This window comes from Pseudophryne corroboree, chromosome 7 (assembly GCF_028390025.1).
Source record: "Pseudophryne corroboree isolate aPseCor3 chromosome 7, aPseCor3.hap2, whole genome shotgun sequence".
Lineage (NCBI taxonomy): Eukaryota > Metazoa > Chordata > Amphibia > Anura > Myobatrachidae > Pseudophryne > Pseudophryne corroboree.
In genome coordinates, this window is record NC_086450.1 from 22,752,827 (window position 1) to 22,772,755 (window position 19,929).

The 19,929-nt window shown below is 49.5% G+C and overlaps 1 protein-coding gene across 3 annotated transcripts in view; it reads right to left on the bottom strand.

Annotated features, from left to right (window-relative positions):
• Positions 1-19,929, bottom strand: part of MFSD6 (major facilitator superfamily domain containing 6) — a 103,214-nt gene that overhangs the window by 37,098 nt on the left and 46,187 nt on the right. For all 3 annotated transcript variants that reach the window (XM_063932736.1, XM_063932737.1, XM_063932738.1), the window contains exon 2: positions 15,711-17,288. In XM_063932736.1, coding sequence (XP_063788806.1) covers positions 15,711-17,254 — 1,544 coding nt within the window. In that variant the 5' untranslated portion in view covers positions 17,255-17,288. The remainder of the gene's footprint in view (positions 1-15,710; positions 17,289-19,929) is intronic.

Consider the following 19,929-nt stretch of genomic DNA (forward strand, 5'->3'; position numbering starts at 1 on the left):
ACCCGTCGGCCGTATCCGCCGTCGGGCAGCTCGGTGAGTGTTGTAGGGCCCTTTACACTACACAGGGGTCATGTTCTGAAACTGGAAAGGGCATGCACTCTATATCAGCAGGAGGCGGCTCTCTGTAAAAAAAGCCACGACTGACAACAAGCAATTATTTGTCTGGGGTTTTTATTCTCTACAAATGATGTCCACTTAGCACCGAGACAATAGCTGTCTGACTCCAACCTTACCGGCACAGTTCATCTGGTTATCTCTTTATATGCAGGAGCGTGCTTTTATTTACAGCAAACACGGCAGGCGGCTCACAAGCCATGCAAGTCTGAGAGCCAAGGTAAACAGAAGAGGAATTAAATACTGCCGGTTATAGTCATAAACTGCCTGGGAGCGCCTCTCTCTCTCTCTCTCTCTCTCTCTCATGCAGGTCTAGTAGATGTTCCGCCATAGTACGATACTGCACACAGGTGTATCATATAAACTATATACTGTACGTACATAGGTAGTGGTGTTTTCCGTCTTTGGCAGTGATTCAATTGTTGAACTGAATAACCTCCCATCTAAAGTGGCCGGGAGCTAATTCAATTGTTTCGGGCGACCAGCCATGAGGCTTGCACTTAACACAGATGTCTGCTTACACACTCCTGAGGTGCGAGCACAAATCCGCATGACGAAGGGATTTGGGGCCGATGGTGAATGCAAGGGGTGCCGTAACTGCAGCACAGCCAGCACTTAGCACAGAAAAAGCTGCTTAACCCGGATAATCCAATGCATTATGGCGCTAGATGCGGCCATCGTGAGGCTGGTTGCACAAACAATTGCAGTCGTGCACAACCACTTTAGTCGGGAGCTTATTCTCTCTAACTAGAATTAGTCCAGCAGGATTAAATTCTAAAATATTTAATTTTATAGATGGAGCAAAAAAATAAAAATTAAACAAATAAATAAAAAATAAGATTTTAAACCTACCGGTAAATCTTTTTCTCGTAGTCCGTAGAGGATGCTGGGGACTCCGTAAGGACCATGGGGATAGACGGGCTCCGCAGGAGACATGGGCACTAAGAAAGAACTTTAGGTATGGGTGTGCACTGGCTCCTCCCTCTATGCCCCTCCTCCAGACCTCAGTTAGAGAAACTGTGCCCAGAGGAGACGGACAGTACGAGGAAAGGATTTTTGTTAATCCAAGGGCAAGATTCATACCAGCCCACACCATTCACACCATATAACTTGTGATATACTAACCAGTTAACAGTATGAAAACAACATAGCTTCAGTCCGAGACCGATGCAACGATAACATAACCCTTATGCAAGCAAAACTATATACAAGTCTTGCAGAAGTAGTCCGCACTTGGGACGGGCGCCCAGCATCCTCTACGGACTACGAGAAAAAGATTTACCAGTAGGTTTAAAATCGTATTTTCTCTAACGTCCTAGAGGATGCTGGGGACTCCGTAAGGACCATGAGGATTATACCAAAGCTCCCAAACGGGCGGGAGAGTGCGGATGACTCTGCAGCACCGATTGAGCAAACAGGATGTCCTCCTCAGCCAGGGTATCAAACTTATAGAACTTTGCAAAGGTGTTTGAACCTGACCAAGTAGCAGCTCGGCACAGTTGTAATGCCGAGACCCCACGGGAAGCCGCCCAAGAAGAGCCCACCTTCCTAGTGGAATGGGCCCTAACCGATTTTGGTAACGGCAATCCAGCCGTAGAATAAGCCTGCTGAATCGTGTTACAGATCCAGCGAGCAATAGTCTGTTTTGAAGCAGGAGCGCCAACAGCATACAGGACAAACAGTGCTTCTGTTTTTCTGATCTTAGCCGTTCTGGCTACATAAATTTTGAAAGCCCTGACTACAACAAGGGACTCGGAATCCTTCAAGTCTCGCGTAGCCATAGGCACCACGATAGGTTGGTTCATATGAAAGGATGACACCACCTTAGGCAAGAATTGAGGACGGGTCCGCAATTCTGCTCTATCTATATGGAACACCAGGTAGGGGCTTTTATGAGACAAAGCCGCCAATTCCGACACTCGCCTAGCCGAAGCCAAGGCTAACAACATGACCACCTTCCAAGTGAGATATTTCAACTCCACCATTTTAAGTGGTTCAAACCAGTGCGACTTAAGGAAACTCAACACCACGTTAAGATCCCAAGGCGCCACCGGAGGTACAAAAGGAGGCTGAATATGCAGCACTCCTTTCACAAAAGTCTGTACTTCTGGGAGAGAAGCTAATTCCTTCTGAAAGAAAATGGATAGGGCCGAAATCTGAACCTTAATGGAGCCTAATTTTAGGCCCAAATTCACTCCAGTTTGTAGGAAGTGAAGGAAACGGCCCAGATGGAATTCTTCCGTAGGAGCATTCCTGGCCTCACACCAAGAAACATACTTTCGCCATATTCGGTGATAATGTTTAGCTGTAACGTCCTTCCTAGCCTTTATGAGAGTAGAAATGACCTCATCCGGAACGCCCTTTCCCGCTAGGATCCGGCGTTCAACCGCCATGCCGTCAAATGCATCCGCGGTAAGTCTTGGAACAGACAGGGTCCCTGTTGCAACAGGTCCGGTCTTAGAGGAAGAGGCCACGGATCTTCCGTGAGCATTTCCTGCAGATCCGGATACCAGGTCCTTCGTGGCCAATCTGGAACAATGAGAATTGTCTGTACTCCTCTTTTTCTTATTATTCTCAACACCTTGGGGATGAGAGGAAGAGGAGGAAATACATAGACCGACTGGAACACCCACGGTGTCACCAGGGCGTCTACAGCTACTGCCTGAGGGTCTCTTGACCTGGCGCAATACCTCTGTAGCTTTTTGTTGAGGCGGAACGCCATCATGTCTATCTGGGGCAGTCCCCACTGACTTGCAATCTGCGCGAAGACTTCCTGATGAAGTCCCCACTCTCCTGGATGCAGGTCGTGTCTGCTGAGGAAGTCTGCTTCCCAGTTGTCCACTCCGGGAATGAACACTGCTGACAGTGCGCTTACATGATTTTCCGCCCAGCGAAGAATCCTGGTGGCTTCCGCCATTGCCACTCTGCTCCTTGTGCCGCCTTGGCGGTTTACATGAGCCACTGCGGTGATGTTGTCTGACTGGATCAGAACTGGTAGGTCGCAAAGCAAGGTCTCCGCTTGACGAAGAGCGTTGTATATGGCCCTTAGCTCCAGGACGTTGATGTGAACACAAGTCTCTTGACTTGACCAAAGTCCTTGGAAGTTTTTTCCCTGTGTGACTGCTCCCCAACCTCGGAGGCTCGCGTCCGTGGTCACCAGAATCCAGTCCTGAATGCCGAACCTGCGACCCTCCAGAAGGTGAGCACTCTGCAGCCACCACAGGAGAGATATCCTGGCCCTGGGGGACCGGGTGATCAACTGATGAATCTGTAGATGTGACCCGGACCATTTGTCCAGTAGGTCCCATTGGAAGGTCCTCACATGGAACCTGCAGAAGGGAATGGTCTCGTAAGACGCCACCATCTTTCCCAGGACTCGAGTGCAGTGATGCACTGACACCTGTTTTGGCTTCAATAGGTTCCTGACCAGAGTCATGAGTTCCTGAGCCTTTTCTATCGGAAGATAAACCCTTTTCTGGTCCGTGTCCAAAATCATGCCCAAGAAGGTCAGACGAGTCATAGGAACCAACTGCGACTTCGGGATATTGAGAATCCAGCCGTGTTGCTGTAACACCTTCAGTGAAAGTGACACGCTGTCCAGCAAATGCTCTCTTGATCTCGCTTTTATGAGGAGATCGTCCAAGTACGGGATAATTGTGACACCCTGCTTGCGGAGGAGTACCATCATTTCCGCCATTACCTTGGTGAAAATCCTCGGGGCTGTGGAAAGTCCGAACAGCAACGTCTGAAATTGGTAATGACAATCTTGTACTGCAAATCTCAGGTACGCCTGATGAGGTGGGTATATGGGAACATGAAGGTATGCATCCTTTATGTCCAGAGATACCATAAAATCCCCCTCTTACAGGCTGGCGATGACCGCTCTGAGCGATTCCATCTTGAACTTGAACCTTTTCAAGTATAGGTTCAGGGATTTTAAATTTAAAATGGGTCTGACCGAACCGTCCGGTTTCGAGACTACAAACAGGGTTGAGTAGTAGCCCCTCCCTTGTTGAAGTAGGGGAACCTTGACCACCACCTGTTGAAGATACAATTTGTAAATTGCATTTAACACTATCTCCCTTTCTGGGGGAGAAACCAGTAGGGCCGATTTGAAAAATCGGCGAGGAGGCACCTCTTCGAATTCCAGCTTGTAACCCTGGGAAACAATTTCTATTGCCCAGGGATCCACCTGTGAGTGAACCCAGATGTGGCTGAAAAGTCGAAGACATGCCCCCACTGGGGCGGACTCTCGTAGCGGAGCCCCAGCGTCATGCGGTGGATTTTGTAGAGGCCGGGGAGGACTTCTGTTCCTGGGAACTAGCTGTGTTGTGCAGCTTTTTTCCTCTGCCCTTACCTCTGGCAAGAAAGGACACACCTCGTACTCTCTTGTTTTTCTGTGATCGAAAGGACTGCGTTTGATAATGTGGCGCTTTCTTAGGCTGTGAGGGAATATAAGGCAAAAAAAATTGATTTACCAGCTGTAGCTGTGGAGACCAGGTCCGAGAGACCTTCCCCAAGCAATTCCTCACCCCTGTAAGGTAAAACCTCCATATGCCTCTTTGAGTCGGCATCACCTGTCCATTGCTGGGTCCATAGGACTCGTCTAGCAGAAATCGACATAGCGTTGACTCTAGAACCCAGTAGACCAATGTCTCTTTGAGCATCTCTCATATATAAGACAGCATCTTTAATATGTCCTAGTGTCAATAAAATGGTATCCTTATCCAGGGTCTCAATCTCCGCTGATAAGGTATCTGTCCATGCTGCTACAGTGCTACAAACCCAGGCCGACGCAATTGCCGGTCTGAGTAAGGTACCAGAATGTGTGTAAATGGACTTCAAAGTAACCTCCTGCTTGCGATCAGCAGGATCCCTGAGGGTAGCCGTATCTTGGGATGGCAGCGCTACCTTTTTGGATAAGCGTGTCAACGCCTTGTCCACCCTAGGGGAGGATTCCCACCGTATCCTATCCTTTGCCGGGAAAGGATACGCCATAAGAATCCTTTTGGGAATCTGCAATTTTTTGTGTGGAGATTCCCACGCTTTTTCACACAACTCGTTCAGCTCATGAGAGGGGGAAAAGGTTACCTCAGGTTTCTTTCCCTTATACATGTGTACCCTCGTGTCAGGGACAGGGGGTTCCTCTGTGATATGCAAAACATCTTTTATTGCAATAATCATATATTGAATACTTTTAGCTAATTTTGGCTGTAACTTTGCATCATCATAGTCGACACTGGAGTCAGAATCCGTGTCGGTATCAGTGTCTACTATATGGGATAGTGGGCGCTTTTGAGACTCCGAAGGTCCCTGCGACATAGGGACAGACATGGGTTGACTCCCTGGCTGTTCCCTAGCTTCAGCTTTGTCTAATCTCTTGTGCAATAAATTCACATTAGCACTTAAAACATTCCACATATCCATCCAGTCAGGTGTCGGCGTTGTCGACGGAGACACCACCTTCATTTGCTCCACCTCCTCCCTAGGAGAGCCTTCTACCTCAGACATGTCGACACACGCATACCGACACACCACACACTCAGGGAATCCTCTTATCTGAAGACGGTTCCCCCACAAGGCCCTTTGGAGAGACAGAGAGAGAGAGTATGCCAGCACACACCCAGCGCTAGTAACCCAGGAAAACACACAATGTATGTTTACCCAGTAGCGCTGTTTTGTATATATGCACCAAATTATGTGCCCCCCCTTCTTTAAAACCCTCTTTCACCGTGGAATAAGCAGGGGAGAGTCCGGAGAGCTTCCTCTCAGCGCTGTGCTGTGGAGAAAATGGCGCTGGTGAGTGCTGAGGAAGAAGCCCCGCCCCATCAGCGGCGGGCTTCTGTCCCGCTCAAATATATTAAAAACTGGCGGGGGCTCTTTATATATACAGTGCCCAGCTGTATATATATCTTTTTGCCATTAAAAGAGGTTCATATGCTGCCCAGGGCGCCCCCCCTGCGCCCTGCACCCTTACAGTGACTGCCGTGTGTGAGGTGTATGGGAGCAATGGCGCACAGCGTTACTGCTGTGCGTTACCTCAGTGAAGATCATGAAGTCTTCTGCCGCCTCTGAAGTCTTCTTTTCTTCTCATACTCACCCGGCTTCTATCTTCCGGCTCTGCGAGGAGTACGGCGGCGCGGCTCTGGGACGGACGGCGAGGGTGAGACCTGCGTACCGATCCCTGTGGAGCTAATGGTGTCCAGTAGCCTAAGAAACAGAGCCTAGCATTAAAGTAGGTCTGTTTCTCTCCCCTCAGTCCCACGATGCAGGGAGTCTGTTGCCAGCAGAGCTCCCTGAAAATAAAAAACCTAACAAATATACTTTTTTTCAGGAAACTCAGGAGAGCTCCCTGTAATGCACCCAGTCTCCTCTGGGCACAGTAGTAAACTGAGGTCTGCAGGAGGGTCATAGAGGGAGGAGCCAGTGCACACCCATACCTAAAGTTCTTTCTTAGTGCCCATGTCTCCTGCGGAGCCCGTCTATCCCCATGGTCCTTACGGAGTCCCCAGCATCCTCTAGGACGTTAGAGAAACTAATCAAATAGCTCCCAAATAAATGGTACAGTGATAACAAGAAGTTTAGCACTTTAACGCATCAGAATCAAGTGCTGCATCAGACACAGCCACATGAATGCTGCTCAGACGCGGCATACACACTGGAATTTATACCCTCCACCCGCTGAAAGTCAGGATTTATCCCAGGATCTTATTAAGGTCAGAGATCAATCCTGAAGCGGGCAGCCATCCTGCGAAACGCATTATAGCGCTAAATGTCTTGCGGTCATTGGATCTGATTCAGATATGGGCGGAGTGAGCACAGCAACTACAGCTTTGGACGCAGCTGCTGTGCTAAAATATGCTAATTCCGCAGGAGGAGTCTTGTGTTAGTAGGCACCTCCTGATGCTTGCGTGATCTGCTGCTGTGCCCAAAGGTGGGTACACACTGGAAGATATATCTGCCGATCAATTGATCGGCAGATATATCTATGGACGGATCGGGCAGTGTGTTGAGCATACACACTGCCTGATCCGTCGGGGACTGACGTCATGAACTGGGCGGGCGTGTTCACAGACAGAGTTCACAGACGGAGTTCACAGACGTATAGGCGTACATACTGGCCGACGGACCCGCGATATATCTGCCGTTCAAGAGAACGGGCTATATAATCGGCCAGTGTGTATGGGCCTCAAGAACGCTGCACCGGATCACTCTGCACGAACATTGGCCATCTGAGTGACTCTCGGGTTACAAAAGAAGACCGGGGAATTCACGCTGCAAAGGCCAGGAAATCTGCATCGGAAGACACAGCCACTGACATTGACACTCCCACAAAACGGTGGAGACTCCCTTTTTACTTTACTGTCCAATTCGTTCTCTATTTAAGTTATATAATCAATAAAGACCTTTCTATTGTGTTATCCCTCCTCATGACATATCTATAAATATATTGTACATAATATGGCTTTAGAATCTAGTTAAATGTATCTGAATTTCCTGTATGTTGCCAATGTTTCACTGACTTGATACATACATTACAGGTTTGCTCAACTTTATCTCATACAATAAACCACAAATGCTCTTATAAACACAGTGAGCTCCCGTCATCTGTTCTCTGTGGGAGGGGCTGCATGTGAGAGGCAGTCAGAATACAGACCGCGAGATCCCGAAGGTATGTATGGGGGGGGGGTTAGGGTTAGGCTGAGGGTGAGGGGAAGGTTAGGGTCAGGCTGCAGAAGGGGACGGTTAGTGTTAGGCTGCAGGGGGGGGGGGGGGGGTGTTAGGGCTAGGATGCGTGGGGGAGCGTTTAGGGTTAGGCTGCGGGGGGAGGGTTAGGGTTAGGCTGTAGGAGGGGGGGGGGTTAGGGTTAGGCTGCGTGGGGCACCGGTTAGGGTTAGGTTGCATGCATGGGGGAGCGTTTAGGGTTAGGCTGCGGGGGGAGGGGAGGGTTAGGCTGCAGGTGGGGGGGGGGCGGTTAGGGTTAGGTTGCAGGGGGGGGGGGGGGAGTTAGGGTTAGGCTGTGGCAGTGGAGGGTTAGGAACTGGGGGGAGAGAGTTCGGGTTAGGCTGCAGGAGGGGGAGGTTAGGGTTAGGCCGCAGGAGGGGGAGGTTAGGGTTAGACTGCAGGAGGGGGAGGTTAGGCTGTGCGGGGGGAGGGGGGAAGGGTTAGGCTGCAGGAGAGGGTGGTTAGGGTTAGGTTGCATGGGGGAGTGTTTAGGGTTAGGCTGTGGCAGTGGAGAGTTAGAGACTAGGGGGAGAGAGTTGGGGTTAGGCTGCAGGAGGGGGGAGGTTAGGGTTAGACTGCAAGAGGGGGAGGTTAGGGTTAGGCTGTGGGGGGGGTAGGGTTAGGCTGCAGGAGGGGGAGGTTAGGGTTAGGTTGTGTGGGGGACCGGTTAGGGTTAGGTTGCATGATGGAGCGTTTAGGGTTAGGCTGCAGGGGGGGGGGGGGGGGGTTAGGGTTAGGCTGCAGAAGGGGGAGGTTAGGGTTAGGTTGCGTGGGGCACCGGTTAGGGTTAGGTTGCATGATGGAGCGTTTAGGGTTAGGCTGCGGGGGGGTATGTGGGGGGGGGGGGTTAGGCTGTGGCAGTGGAGGGTTAGGCACTAGGGGGGAGCGTTTAGGGTTAGGCTGCGGAGGCAGGGGGGGGTTAGGGTTAGGCTGTGGCAGTGGAGGGTTAGGCACTAGGGGGGAGAGAGTTAGGGTTAGGCTGCAGGAGGGGGAAGTTAGGGTTAGGTTGTGTGGGAGATCGGTTAGGGTTAGGTTGCATGGGGGAGTGTTTAGGGTTAGGCTGTGGCAGTGGAGAGTTAGAGACTAGGGGGAGAGAGTTGGGGTTAGGCTGCAGGAGGGGGGAGGTTAGGGTTAGACTGCAAGAGGGGGAGGTTAGGGTTAGGCTGTGGGGGGGGTAGGGTTAGGCTGCAGGAGGGGGAGGTTAGGGTTAGACTGCAGGAGGGGGAGGTTAGGGTTAGACTGCAAGAGGGGGAGGTTAGGGTTAGGCTGTGGGGGGGACCGGTTAGGGATAGGCTGCAGGGGGGGGGGGGGGGGTTAGGCTGCAAGAGGGGGAGGTTAGGGTTAGGTTGTGTGGGGGAGCGTTTAGGGTTAGGCTGCGGGGGGGGGGGGGGGGTAGGGTTAGGCTGCAGGGGGGGGGTTAGGGTTAGGCTGCAGGAGGGGGAGGTTAGGTTGCATGGGGCACCGGTTAGGGTTAGGTTGCATGATGGAGCGTTTAGGGTTAGGCTGCGGAGGGGTATGTGGGGGGGGGGGGGGGTTAGGCTGTGGCAGTGGAGGGTTAGGCACTAGGGGGGAGCGTTTAGGGTTAGGCTGCGGAGGCAGGGGGGGTTAGGGTTAGGCTGTGGCAGTGGAGGGTTAGGCACTAGGGGGGGAGGGTTAGGGTTAGGCTGCAGGAGGGGCAGGTTAGGGTTAGGTTGCGTGGGGGACCGGTTTGGGTTAGGTTGCATGGGGGAGTGTTTAGGGTTAGGCTGTGGCAGTGGAGGGTTAGGCACTAGGGGGAGAGGGTTAGGCTGCAGGAGGGGGAGGTTAGGGTTAGGCTATAGGAGGTGACTGCTAGTGTTAAGCTGCGGAGGCGGTTAGGGTTAGCCTGTGGGGGAAAGAGCAGTTAAGAGTTAGGCTGTGGGGGGCGGTTTGGGTTAGGGTAAAAAATAAGAATTTACTTACCGATAATTCTATTTCTCATAGTCCGTAGTGGATGCTGGGAACTCCGTAAGGACCATGGGGAATAGCGGCTCCGCAGGAGACTGGGCACAAATAGAAAGCTTTAGTACTACCTGGTGTGCACTGGCTCCTCCCCCTATGACCCTCCTCCAAGCCTCAGTTAGGATACTGTGCCCGGACGAGCGTACACAATAAGGAAGGATTTTGAATCCCGGGTAAGACTCATACCAGCCACACCAATCACACCGTACAACTTGTGATCTGAACCTCAGTTAACAGTATGATAAACAGAGGAGCCTCTAGAAAAGATAGCTCACTACAACAATAACCCGAATTAGTTAACAATAACTATGTACAAGTATTGCAGACAATCCGCACTTGGGATGGGCGCCCAGCATCCACTACGGACTATGAGAAATAGAATTATCGGTAAGTAAATTCTTATTTTCTCTGACGTCCTAGTGGATGCTGGGAACTCCGTAAGGACCATGGGGATTATACCAAAGCTCCCAAACGGGCGGGAGAGTGCGGATGACTCTGCAGCACCGAATGAGAGAACTCCAGGTCCTCCTCAGCCAGGGTATCAAATTTGTAGAATTTAGCAAACGTGTTTGCCCCTGACCAAGTAGCTGCTCTGCAAAGTTGTAAAGCCGAGACCCCTCGGGCGGCCGCCCAAGATGAGCCCACTTTCCGAGTGGAATGGGCTTTTACAGATTTAGGCTGTGGCAGGCCTGCCACAGAATGTGCAAGCTGAATTGTATTACAAATCCAACGAGCAATAGTCTGCTTAGAAGCAGGAGCACCCAGCTTGTTGGGTGCATACAGGATAAACAGCGAGTCAGATTTTCTGACTCCAGCCGTCCTGGAAACGTATATTTTCAGGGCCCTGACTACGTCCAGTAACTTGGAGTCCTCCAAGTCCCTAGTAGCCGCAGGTACCACAATAGGCTGGTTCAGGTGAAAACGCTGGAACCACCTTAGGGAGAAATTGAGGACGAGTCCTCAATTCTGCCCTGTCCGTATGAAAAATTAGGTAAGGGCTTTTATAGGATAAAGCCGCCAATTCTGACACGCGCCTGGCTGAAGCCAGGGCCAATAGCATTACCACTTTCCATGTGAGATACTTTAAGTCCACAGTGGTGAGTGGTTCAAACCAATGTGATTTTAGGAATCCCAAAACTACATTGAGATCCCAAGGTGCCACTGGAGGCACAAAAGGAGGCTGTATATGCAGCACCCCTTTGACAAACGTCTGAACTTCAGGAACTGAAGCCAGTTCTTTTTGGAAGAAGATCGACAGGGCCGAAATTTAAACCTTAATGGACCCTAATTTTAGGCCTATAGACAGTCCTGTTTGCAGGAAATGCAGGAAACGACCCAGTTGAAATTCCTCTGTAGGGGCCTTCCTGGCCTCGCACCACGCAACATATTTACGCCAAATACGGTGATAATGCTGCACGGTTACATCCTTCCTGGCTTTGATCAGGGTAGGGATGACTTCATCCGGAATGCCTTTTTCCTTCAGGATCCGGCGTTCAACCGCCATGCCGTCAAACGCAGCCGCGGTAAGTCTTGGAACAGACAGGGTCCCTGCTGGAGCAGATCCCTTCGTAGAGGTAGAGGCCACGGGTCCTCCGTGAGCATCTCTTGAAGTTCCGGGTACCAAGTCCTTCTTGGCCAATCCGGAGCCACGAGTATAGTCCTTACTCCTTTCCTTCTTATGATTCTCAGTACCTTGGGTATGAGAGGCAGAGGAGGGAATACATACACTGACTGGTACACCCACGGTGTTACCAGAGCGTCCACAGCTATTGCCTGAGGGTCCCGTGACCTGGCGCAATACCTGTCTAGTTTTTTGTTGAGGCATGACGCCATCATGTCCACCTTTGGTTTTTCCCAACGGTTCACAATCATGTGGAAGACTTCTGGGTGAAGTCCCCACTCTCCCGGGTGGAGGTCGTGCCTGCTGAGGAAGTCTGCTCCCCAGTTGTCCACTCCCGGAATGAACACTGCTGACAGTGCTATCACATGATTTTCCGCCCAGCGAAGAATCCTTGCAACTTCTGCCATTGCCCTTCTGCTTCTTGTGCCGCCCTGTCTGTTTACGTGGGCGACTGCCGTGATGTTGTCTGACTGAATCAGCACCGGCTGACCTTGAAGCAGAGGTCGTGCTAGGCTTAGAGCATTGTAGATGGCCCTTAGCTCCAGGATATTTATGTGAAGTGATGTCTCCAGGCTTGACCACAAGCCCTGGAAATTTCTTCCTTGTGTGACTGCTCCCCAGCCTCTCAGGCTGGCATCCGTGGTCACCAGGACCCAGTCCTGAATGCCGAATCCGCGGCCCTCTAGAAGATGAGCCCTCTGCAACCACCACAGAAAGAGACACCCTTGTCCTTGGAGACAGGGTTATCCGCTGATGCATCTGAAGATGCGATCCGGACCATTTGTCCAGCAGATCCCACTGGAACGTTCTTGCGTGGAATCTGCCGAATGGAATCGCTTCGTAGGAAGCTACCATCTTTCCCAAGACTCTTGTGCATTGATGCACTGAGACTTGCCCCGGTTTCAGGAGGTTTCTGACCAGTTCGGATAACTCCCTGGCTTTCTCCTCCGGAAGGAACACCTTTTTCTGGACTGTGTCCAGAATCATCCCTAGGAACAGAAGACGTGTTGTCGGAACCAGCTGCGATTTTGGGATATTTAGAATCCAGCCGTGCTGTCGTAGCACTACCTGAGATAGGGCTACACCGACTTCCAACTGTTCTCTGGATCTTGCTCTTATCAGGAGATCGTCCAAGTAAGGGATAATTAAAACGCCTTTTCTTCGAAGAAGAATCATCATTTCGGCCATTACCTTGGTAAAGACCCGAGGTGTCGTGGATAATCCAAACGGCAGCGTCTGAAACTGATAGTGACAGTTTTGTATTACAAACCTGAGGTACCCTTGATGAGAAGGGTAAATGGGGACATGGAGGTAGGCATCTTTGATGTCCAGAGACACCATATAGTCCCCCTCTTCCAGGTTCGCGATCCCTGCTCTGAGTGACTCCATCTTGAATTTGAACCTTTGTATGTAAGTGTTCAAAGACTTCAGATTTAAAATTGGTCTCACCGAGCCGTCCGGCTTCGGTACCACAAACAGCGTGGAATAATACCCCTTCCCTTGTTGCAGGAGGGGTACTTTGATTATCACCTGCTGGGAATACAGCTTGTGAACTGCCTCCAATACTGCCTCCCTGTCGGAGGGAGACGTTGGTAAAGCAGACTTCAGGAACCGGCGAGGGGGAGACGTCTCGAACTCCAATTTGTACCCCTGGGATACTACTTGCAGGATCCAGGGGTCCACTTGCGAGTGAGCCCACTGCGCGCTGAAATTCTTGAGACGGGCCCCCACCGTGCCTGAGTCCGCTTGTAAGGCCCCAGCGTCATGCTGAGGACTTGGCAGAAGCGGGGGAGGGCTTTTGTTCCTGGGAAGTGGCTGCTTGTTGCAGTCTTTTTCCCCTTCCTCTGCCCCGGGGCAGAAAGGAGGAACCTTTTGCCCGTTTGCCCTTATGGGGACGAAAGGACTGAGCCGGATAAGACGGCTTCTTATGTTGAGAGGTTACCTGGGGTAAAAATGTGGATTTCCCAGCAGTTGCCGTGGCCACCAGGTCCGATAGACCGACCCCAAATAACTCCTCCCCTTTATAAGGCAATATTTCCATATGCCGTTTAGAGTCCGCATCACCTGACCACTGTCGCGTCCATAATCCTCTTCTGGCAGAAATGGACAGCGCACTCACTCTTGATGCCAGCATGGAAATATCCCTCTGTGCATCTCGCATATATAGAAATGCATCTTTTAAATGCTCTATAGTCAACAATATACTGTCCCTATCCAGGGTATCAATATTTTCAGTCAGGGAATCCGACCAAGCCACCCCAGCGCTGCACATCCAGGCTGAGGCGATTGCTGGTCGCAGTATAATACCAGTATGTGTGTATATACATTTTAGGATATTTTTCAGCTTCCTATCAGCTGGTTCCTTGAGGGCGGCCGTATCAGGAGACGGTAACGCCACTTGTTTTGATAAGCGTGTGAGCGCTTTATCCACTCTAGGGGGTGTTTCCCAACGCGCCCTAACCTCTGGCGGGAAAGGGTATAATGCCAATAACTTTTTTGAAATTATCAGTTTTTTATCGGGGGAAACCCACGCTTCATCACACACCTCATTTAATTCGTCTGATTCAGGAAAAACTACAGGTAGTTTTTTCACACCCCACATAATACCCTTTTTAGTGGTACTTGCAGTATCAGAAATGTTTAACACCTCTCTCATTGCCGTGATCATGTAACGTGTGGCTTTACTGGAAGTCACGTTTGTCTCCTCACCGTCGACACTGGAGTCAGTATCCGTGTCGACGTCAGTATCCACCATCTGAGGTAACGGCCTTTTTAGAGACCCTGATGGTTTTTGAGACGCCTGGACAGGGACCAGCTGATTAGTCGGCTGTCTCATGTCATCAACCGTCTTTTGTAAGGAGCTGACACTGTCACGTAAATCCTTCCATAAAGCCATCCACTCAGGTGTCGACTCCTTAGGGGGTGACATCTCTATTATAGGCAATTGCCCCGCCTCCACATCATTTTCCTCCTCATACATGTCGACACAAACGTACCGACACACAGCACACGCACAGGGAATGCTCTGATAGAGGACAGGACCCCACTAGCCCTTTGGGGAGACAGAGGGAGAGTATGCCAGCACACACCAGAGCGCTATATATAGATATAGGGACAACCTTATATAAGTGTTTCTCCCTTATAGCTGCTGTATTGTTTATCACCCGCCAATCAGTGCCCCCCTCTCTTTTTTACCCTGTTTCTGTAGTGCAGGACTGCAGGGGAGAGTCAGGGAGACGTCCTTCCAGCGGAGCTGTGAGGGAAAATGGCGCCTATGTGCTGAGGAGATAGGCTCCGCCCCCTTCTCGGCGGCCTTTCTCCCGCTTTTTTGTGAAAATCTGGCAGGGGTTAAAATTCATCCATATAGCCCAGGAGCTATATGTGATGTATTTTTAGCCAGCCAAGGTGTTTCTATTGCTGCTCAGGGCGCCCCCCCCTAGCGCCCTGCACCCTCAGTGACCGGAGTGTGAAGTGTGCTGAGAAGCAATGGCGCACAGCTGCAGTGCTGTGCGCTACCTTGTGGAAGACAGGATGTCTTCTGCCGCCGATTTGCCGGACTCTTCTTGCTTCTGGCTCTGTAAGGGGGCCGGCGGCGCGGCTCCGGGACCGAGCTCCAGAGCTGGGCCTGTGAGCTGTCCCTCTGGAGCTAATGGTGTCCAGTAGCCAAGAAGCCCAATCCACTCTGCACGCAGGTGAGTTCGCTTCTTCTCCCCTTAGTCCCTCGATGCAGTGAGCCTGTTGCCAGCAGGTCTCACTGAAAATAAAAAACCTAAACTAAAACTTTCACTAAGAAGCTCAGGAGAGCCCCTAGTGTGCACCCTTCTCGTTCGGGCACAAAAATCTAACTGAGGCTTGGAGGAGGGTCATAGGGGGAGGAGCCAGTGCACACCAGGTAGTACTAAAGCTTTCTATTTGTGCCCAGTCTCCTGCGGAGCCGCTATTCCCCATGGTCCTTACGGAGTTCCCAGCATCCACTAGGACGTCAGAGAAATACTTACCACGATCAGTCGGGATTCTGACCATTGGGATCCCGCTGTCAGGATTCTGACCATTGGGATCCAGCTGTCAGGATTCTGACCACTGGGATCCCGATTGCAGGAATTTCATACCCAACCCCTAAATAATACAGTACTGCAATACAAATAGACGCTGAGAAACAATGATGGAACTGAAGCACTTTTCCTTTGAGGACTTGTCTATGATCAGAGATTAGAACACAACAGACATGCTGGAATCAGTGGTATTGATAGTTGATTTGATAAGCACTTACCTGATGTGACCCACCAGCTCAATCAACTTGTGGCTGAAGAAATAAGCAGTCAGCTCAGATATATGACTCAGGATGGAGCAGACGCCGAACAACGTAGTGGTTCCATTGAGGTCCTCCAAGTGCCAGAAAAGGAAGGTAAAAACATATCCGTAGCCAAAGCCCATGAACCAGGCAACAAAGAGGACAGAGCCGTACTGTACGGTGCAAATAATCTTCACCAGATCCCAAAATCTAAATTGTTGTTCCGTGTCCTCCAGCCCCCGTCCCTCGCTTGGGTTCTGCCCGGGAGAGACCGGATGGGAGTTCACTTCCACAGGAGAGATCACCAGGTCTTCCCTTCGGTCTTCGTTTGGTTTTAAATGGTGATAGTGAAAGCGGAACTGGGTGGAGACAATCAGCGCCACCGACATCAGGACACCGAAAACAATAAAAGCAATCCGGTAATTTTTATACTCGAGAGGAGGGCAACCGAGGCCTTCGATGACGACGCTGATGTGGGTGTGATCTATTCCTATGCCCACACATAACATCGCAACTCCCCAACCCAGCGACCCCCACATCCTCTGCAACCCATAGCGGTCCCGGTGTTTGCCCAAATACTGAAGCGTCACCGTGTCCACGATGGTAACGGCTGGAGCACTGAAGAACTCCCCGATGATGACCACCAGCAAAATCAACAGGAATATCGTTTCCACATCTTCCTTGTCATACTGCAACACCGTTTTGGGAGATACGGTTGTGGTAGTAACAACGGTCGTGGTGGGAAGAGTAGACGTATTTCCGTTATCAGGAACCGCGTCTGCCGGTACGTCGCTGACGTTTGCCGCTTCCCGCGCCTTCCGCTGCAAAGGGATGGAAGCTTCTTTGTAAAACATTTCAGAACCGGAAGCCAAATTGGCTTCCCACGTGAGGTGATCCCCATATAAATCCCTCCTCCTCCTGCTTTTCGTAGTGGTGGCGTTCTCTTTGGTAGTCAGCGTTGCTGTTGGTGTAACGGGCAGAGCTGTGGTAAGAACCAAGCTAGAGTTAGTGGGCATGACGGGAACAGGATTGCTAGGCACACATAGTAACGCTGCTGGTTTCACAAAACCTATCCCCAAGTTGAAGGAAACCCAGCACAGAAGGGAGAACAGTAAAACCATCTTCCCTTTTCTAAAACGATCGGCTATTACACCCCAGAAAGGGGCACTGCAGAATTCAATGAAATATCTAATGCCCACTAACATGCCACTTTGGGTGGGAGACATTCCCAGCTGTTTGTAGTAGACCGGTAGTAGAGGATAGAGGGAACCGTACGCAGAGTAAAAAAAAAAGTAGAACACTTTAGAAATGAGCAAGTCATTGTTAATTTTAACGCAATGTTTCTCCAACCAGTCCGTGTCCTCATCGGTGGTAGATAAGGCGTCAGCGGCCCCTGGAGGTTCACCACGTCCGGCTTGGTTACTCTCTGTGGTGACCCCATTGAAAGGATCGGCAAGAACGTACTTCCTTTTCTGTTCCTCCTCGTCCTCCGACAGGATGGCGACTTTGTCCCCCGTCGCCATGACCGAATAGAAGAGGTGTGCTTCTCAGCGGGACCTGCAAGTAACAAAAGGGGAGGCTTAGCCAGTGTGTTGCTAGGTACATTGACTTTAATGGTTATCATCATACACGTTTATTGAACTGGATGAAGGCATAATGCAGGAAAGTGGCGCGTTGGCAAAGGCATTACGGCTAATCGCTCACATGTAGGCGTTACATTTCCACTAAACAATAATAAAACACTGGTTGTCATGAACTAATTTGCTCTAGAAAGACAGACGTCATCTGCTGATTGGCTGGAGTGGTTCAGCGCACATTTTCCACATAAATGCACCGTCAGTAAAACCTGTTCCCTAGCAAATGTAATGACCGTATTTTCCCATTTGTCACAGGTTTCATACTAGCGAGGTAATTCCTGGTGACATAGGATTTGCAGACCACGGAACGTCACTACCACGGAACGTCACTGAACTTTCCACATATTGTTTATATGCCACAGGTTATCACATTTCACAGTTTGCGTTAACATCTCATTACTTCTCTATTGCATTTTATTAATGTATCTATTGTATTTTCCGGCCTCATGGTATATTTATATGTATATTGAACGCAGCATATTTTAGGTTTAGAATCTAGGCTTAGTGAAAGGTTTCAACATTATCTAGGTAACACGTAGCCAATTTTCATTGGCTGGATACAGGGGCGTCGTCATACCCCTTAAGTCTCTTTTTTATGCTAATGTGCGTCTTGATCACAATGTGATGTGACAAAACCACTTCATGAGGACTGCACTGGTTAATTTGATACGCAACACATATCTGTGGGCAAATGAGTCTGAATCTGCATATGAAGCACAACGTTTACAGATACAGACTCAGTCACACACATATATATACAAGTGTCATATCAATCAGCGCAGGCTACCGAATAGGTTTCATTGCATCGTGATTAAAAAACATTTGAGAGAAAAAAAAGACACTCGGTGCAAGACGCGTCGCACAGTACCTGGTGCTCCAAGACGGGATGTAGCACCGAGATACAGACCAGAGTGTGCTAGAAGCACCAGAGCAGAGAGACACCCCAGGCAGGAAAGAGGAACTGCATATGCTATGACGGATGTGGGGTGCTATAGATACACACACATTCTTGTTTTCACAAATGCATTTACTAGAATATAAAATAAAACTTCACTCAACTGTGTGGAGTTTGTATATTCTCCCCGTACTTGCGTGGGTTTCCTCCGGGTACTCCGGTTTCCTCCCACAATCCAAAAATATACTGGTAGGTTAATTGGATCCCAACAAAATTGACCCTAGTGTCTGTCTGTACATGTCATAGAGAATATAGAGTGTAAGCTCTACTGGGGCAGGGACTGATGTGAATAGCCAAATATTCTCTGTACAGCGCTGCGGAATATGTGTGCGCTATATAAATAACTGCTAATAATAATAATAATAATAATAATCATCTTCTGGCATGACCATTCCAGCATCCCATGTACGTACACCACACCTCGTCTCTCATCTATGATATCCGGAGAATCGTATTCCATGTCAGGTACACATTTTCTTATGTTTTACTGTTCTCTCTTTCCCTATGAGTAATATCATTCTGCTCATCCCGAGAAACACTACTGATGACTACGTGAGAGGCTCTGCAGACCTTGTTACGTCCCAGGATGGATTCAGTTCCAATTAACGTGACACTGTCCATTCTCTTAGTGTTTCTGCAACAGGCATGCAAACGCAAATCCAGCATTCAGCAAGTGCATAAGGCATCTGCTACTATATATTTGTCTTTTACTTTCCAGACTTAAAAGGCTTGATATGTTCACACTGGAAAAGAGGCGACTGAGGGCGGACATCATTAATATTTATAAATACATTAAGGGACAATACAAGGATCTATCAAACAATTTGTTTACAACAAAAAAACACTACATAGGACACAAGGACACCCACTGAGGTTAGAGGAGAAAAAATTCCATACCCAACAGAGAAAAGGATTCTTCACAGTAAGAGCAGTAAGGATTTGGAATTCTCTGCCAGAGAAGGTAGTAATGGTGGACTCAGTCAATAAGTTTAAAAATGGATTACCGGTAGATAAATTCCTAGTGGAAAGAAATATCCAGGGATACAGCATTTAATTAATATTAAAATTAAATTTAAAAAAATGTAATGTACAGTAGGTTGAACTCCATGGACATTTGTCTTTTTTCAACCTCAACAACTATGTAACTACAAATAGCGTCTACAGAATGCTTACTGAGGGTTAGGAAATGGTTACTATACACGTTTAGACCATTCAGGAAATATTCTCCCAGAATACACAAATAGCACATTGTATGTGCAATTCCGACCACAAGAGCTGACACTTCCGCAATTCTCAGCAGGCGTCCTACCACCTCCGTACTACTGGTAGTGACAGCAAGCTTCCTGCAACATGGACTTTAACCTAGGCTGTCACAAGAGATACACAGTATAAGTGCCCTCTAACAGTACACACCGCCCTTAATACAGTCAACTCATTTGGTTTATGACGTGGATTCTAAACGCACACACATCACCATAGCCACAGCTAAACTGTTCCATAAGAACTTTATTACAGCGTACTAGGCCACTGCAACGACAATATTTCCCATATACACAGATAACTGTGTATAGTGATGGGCACTGGATCCTGTATCAGGTGTGGTATG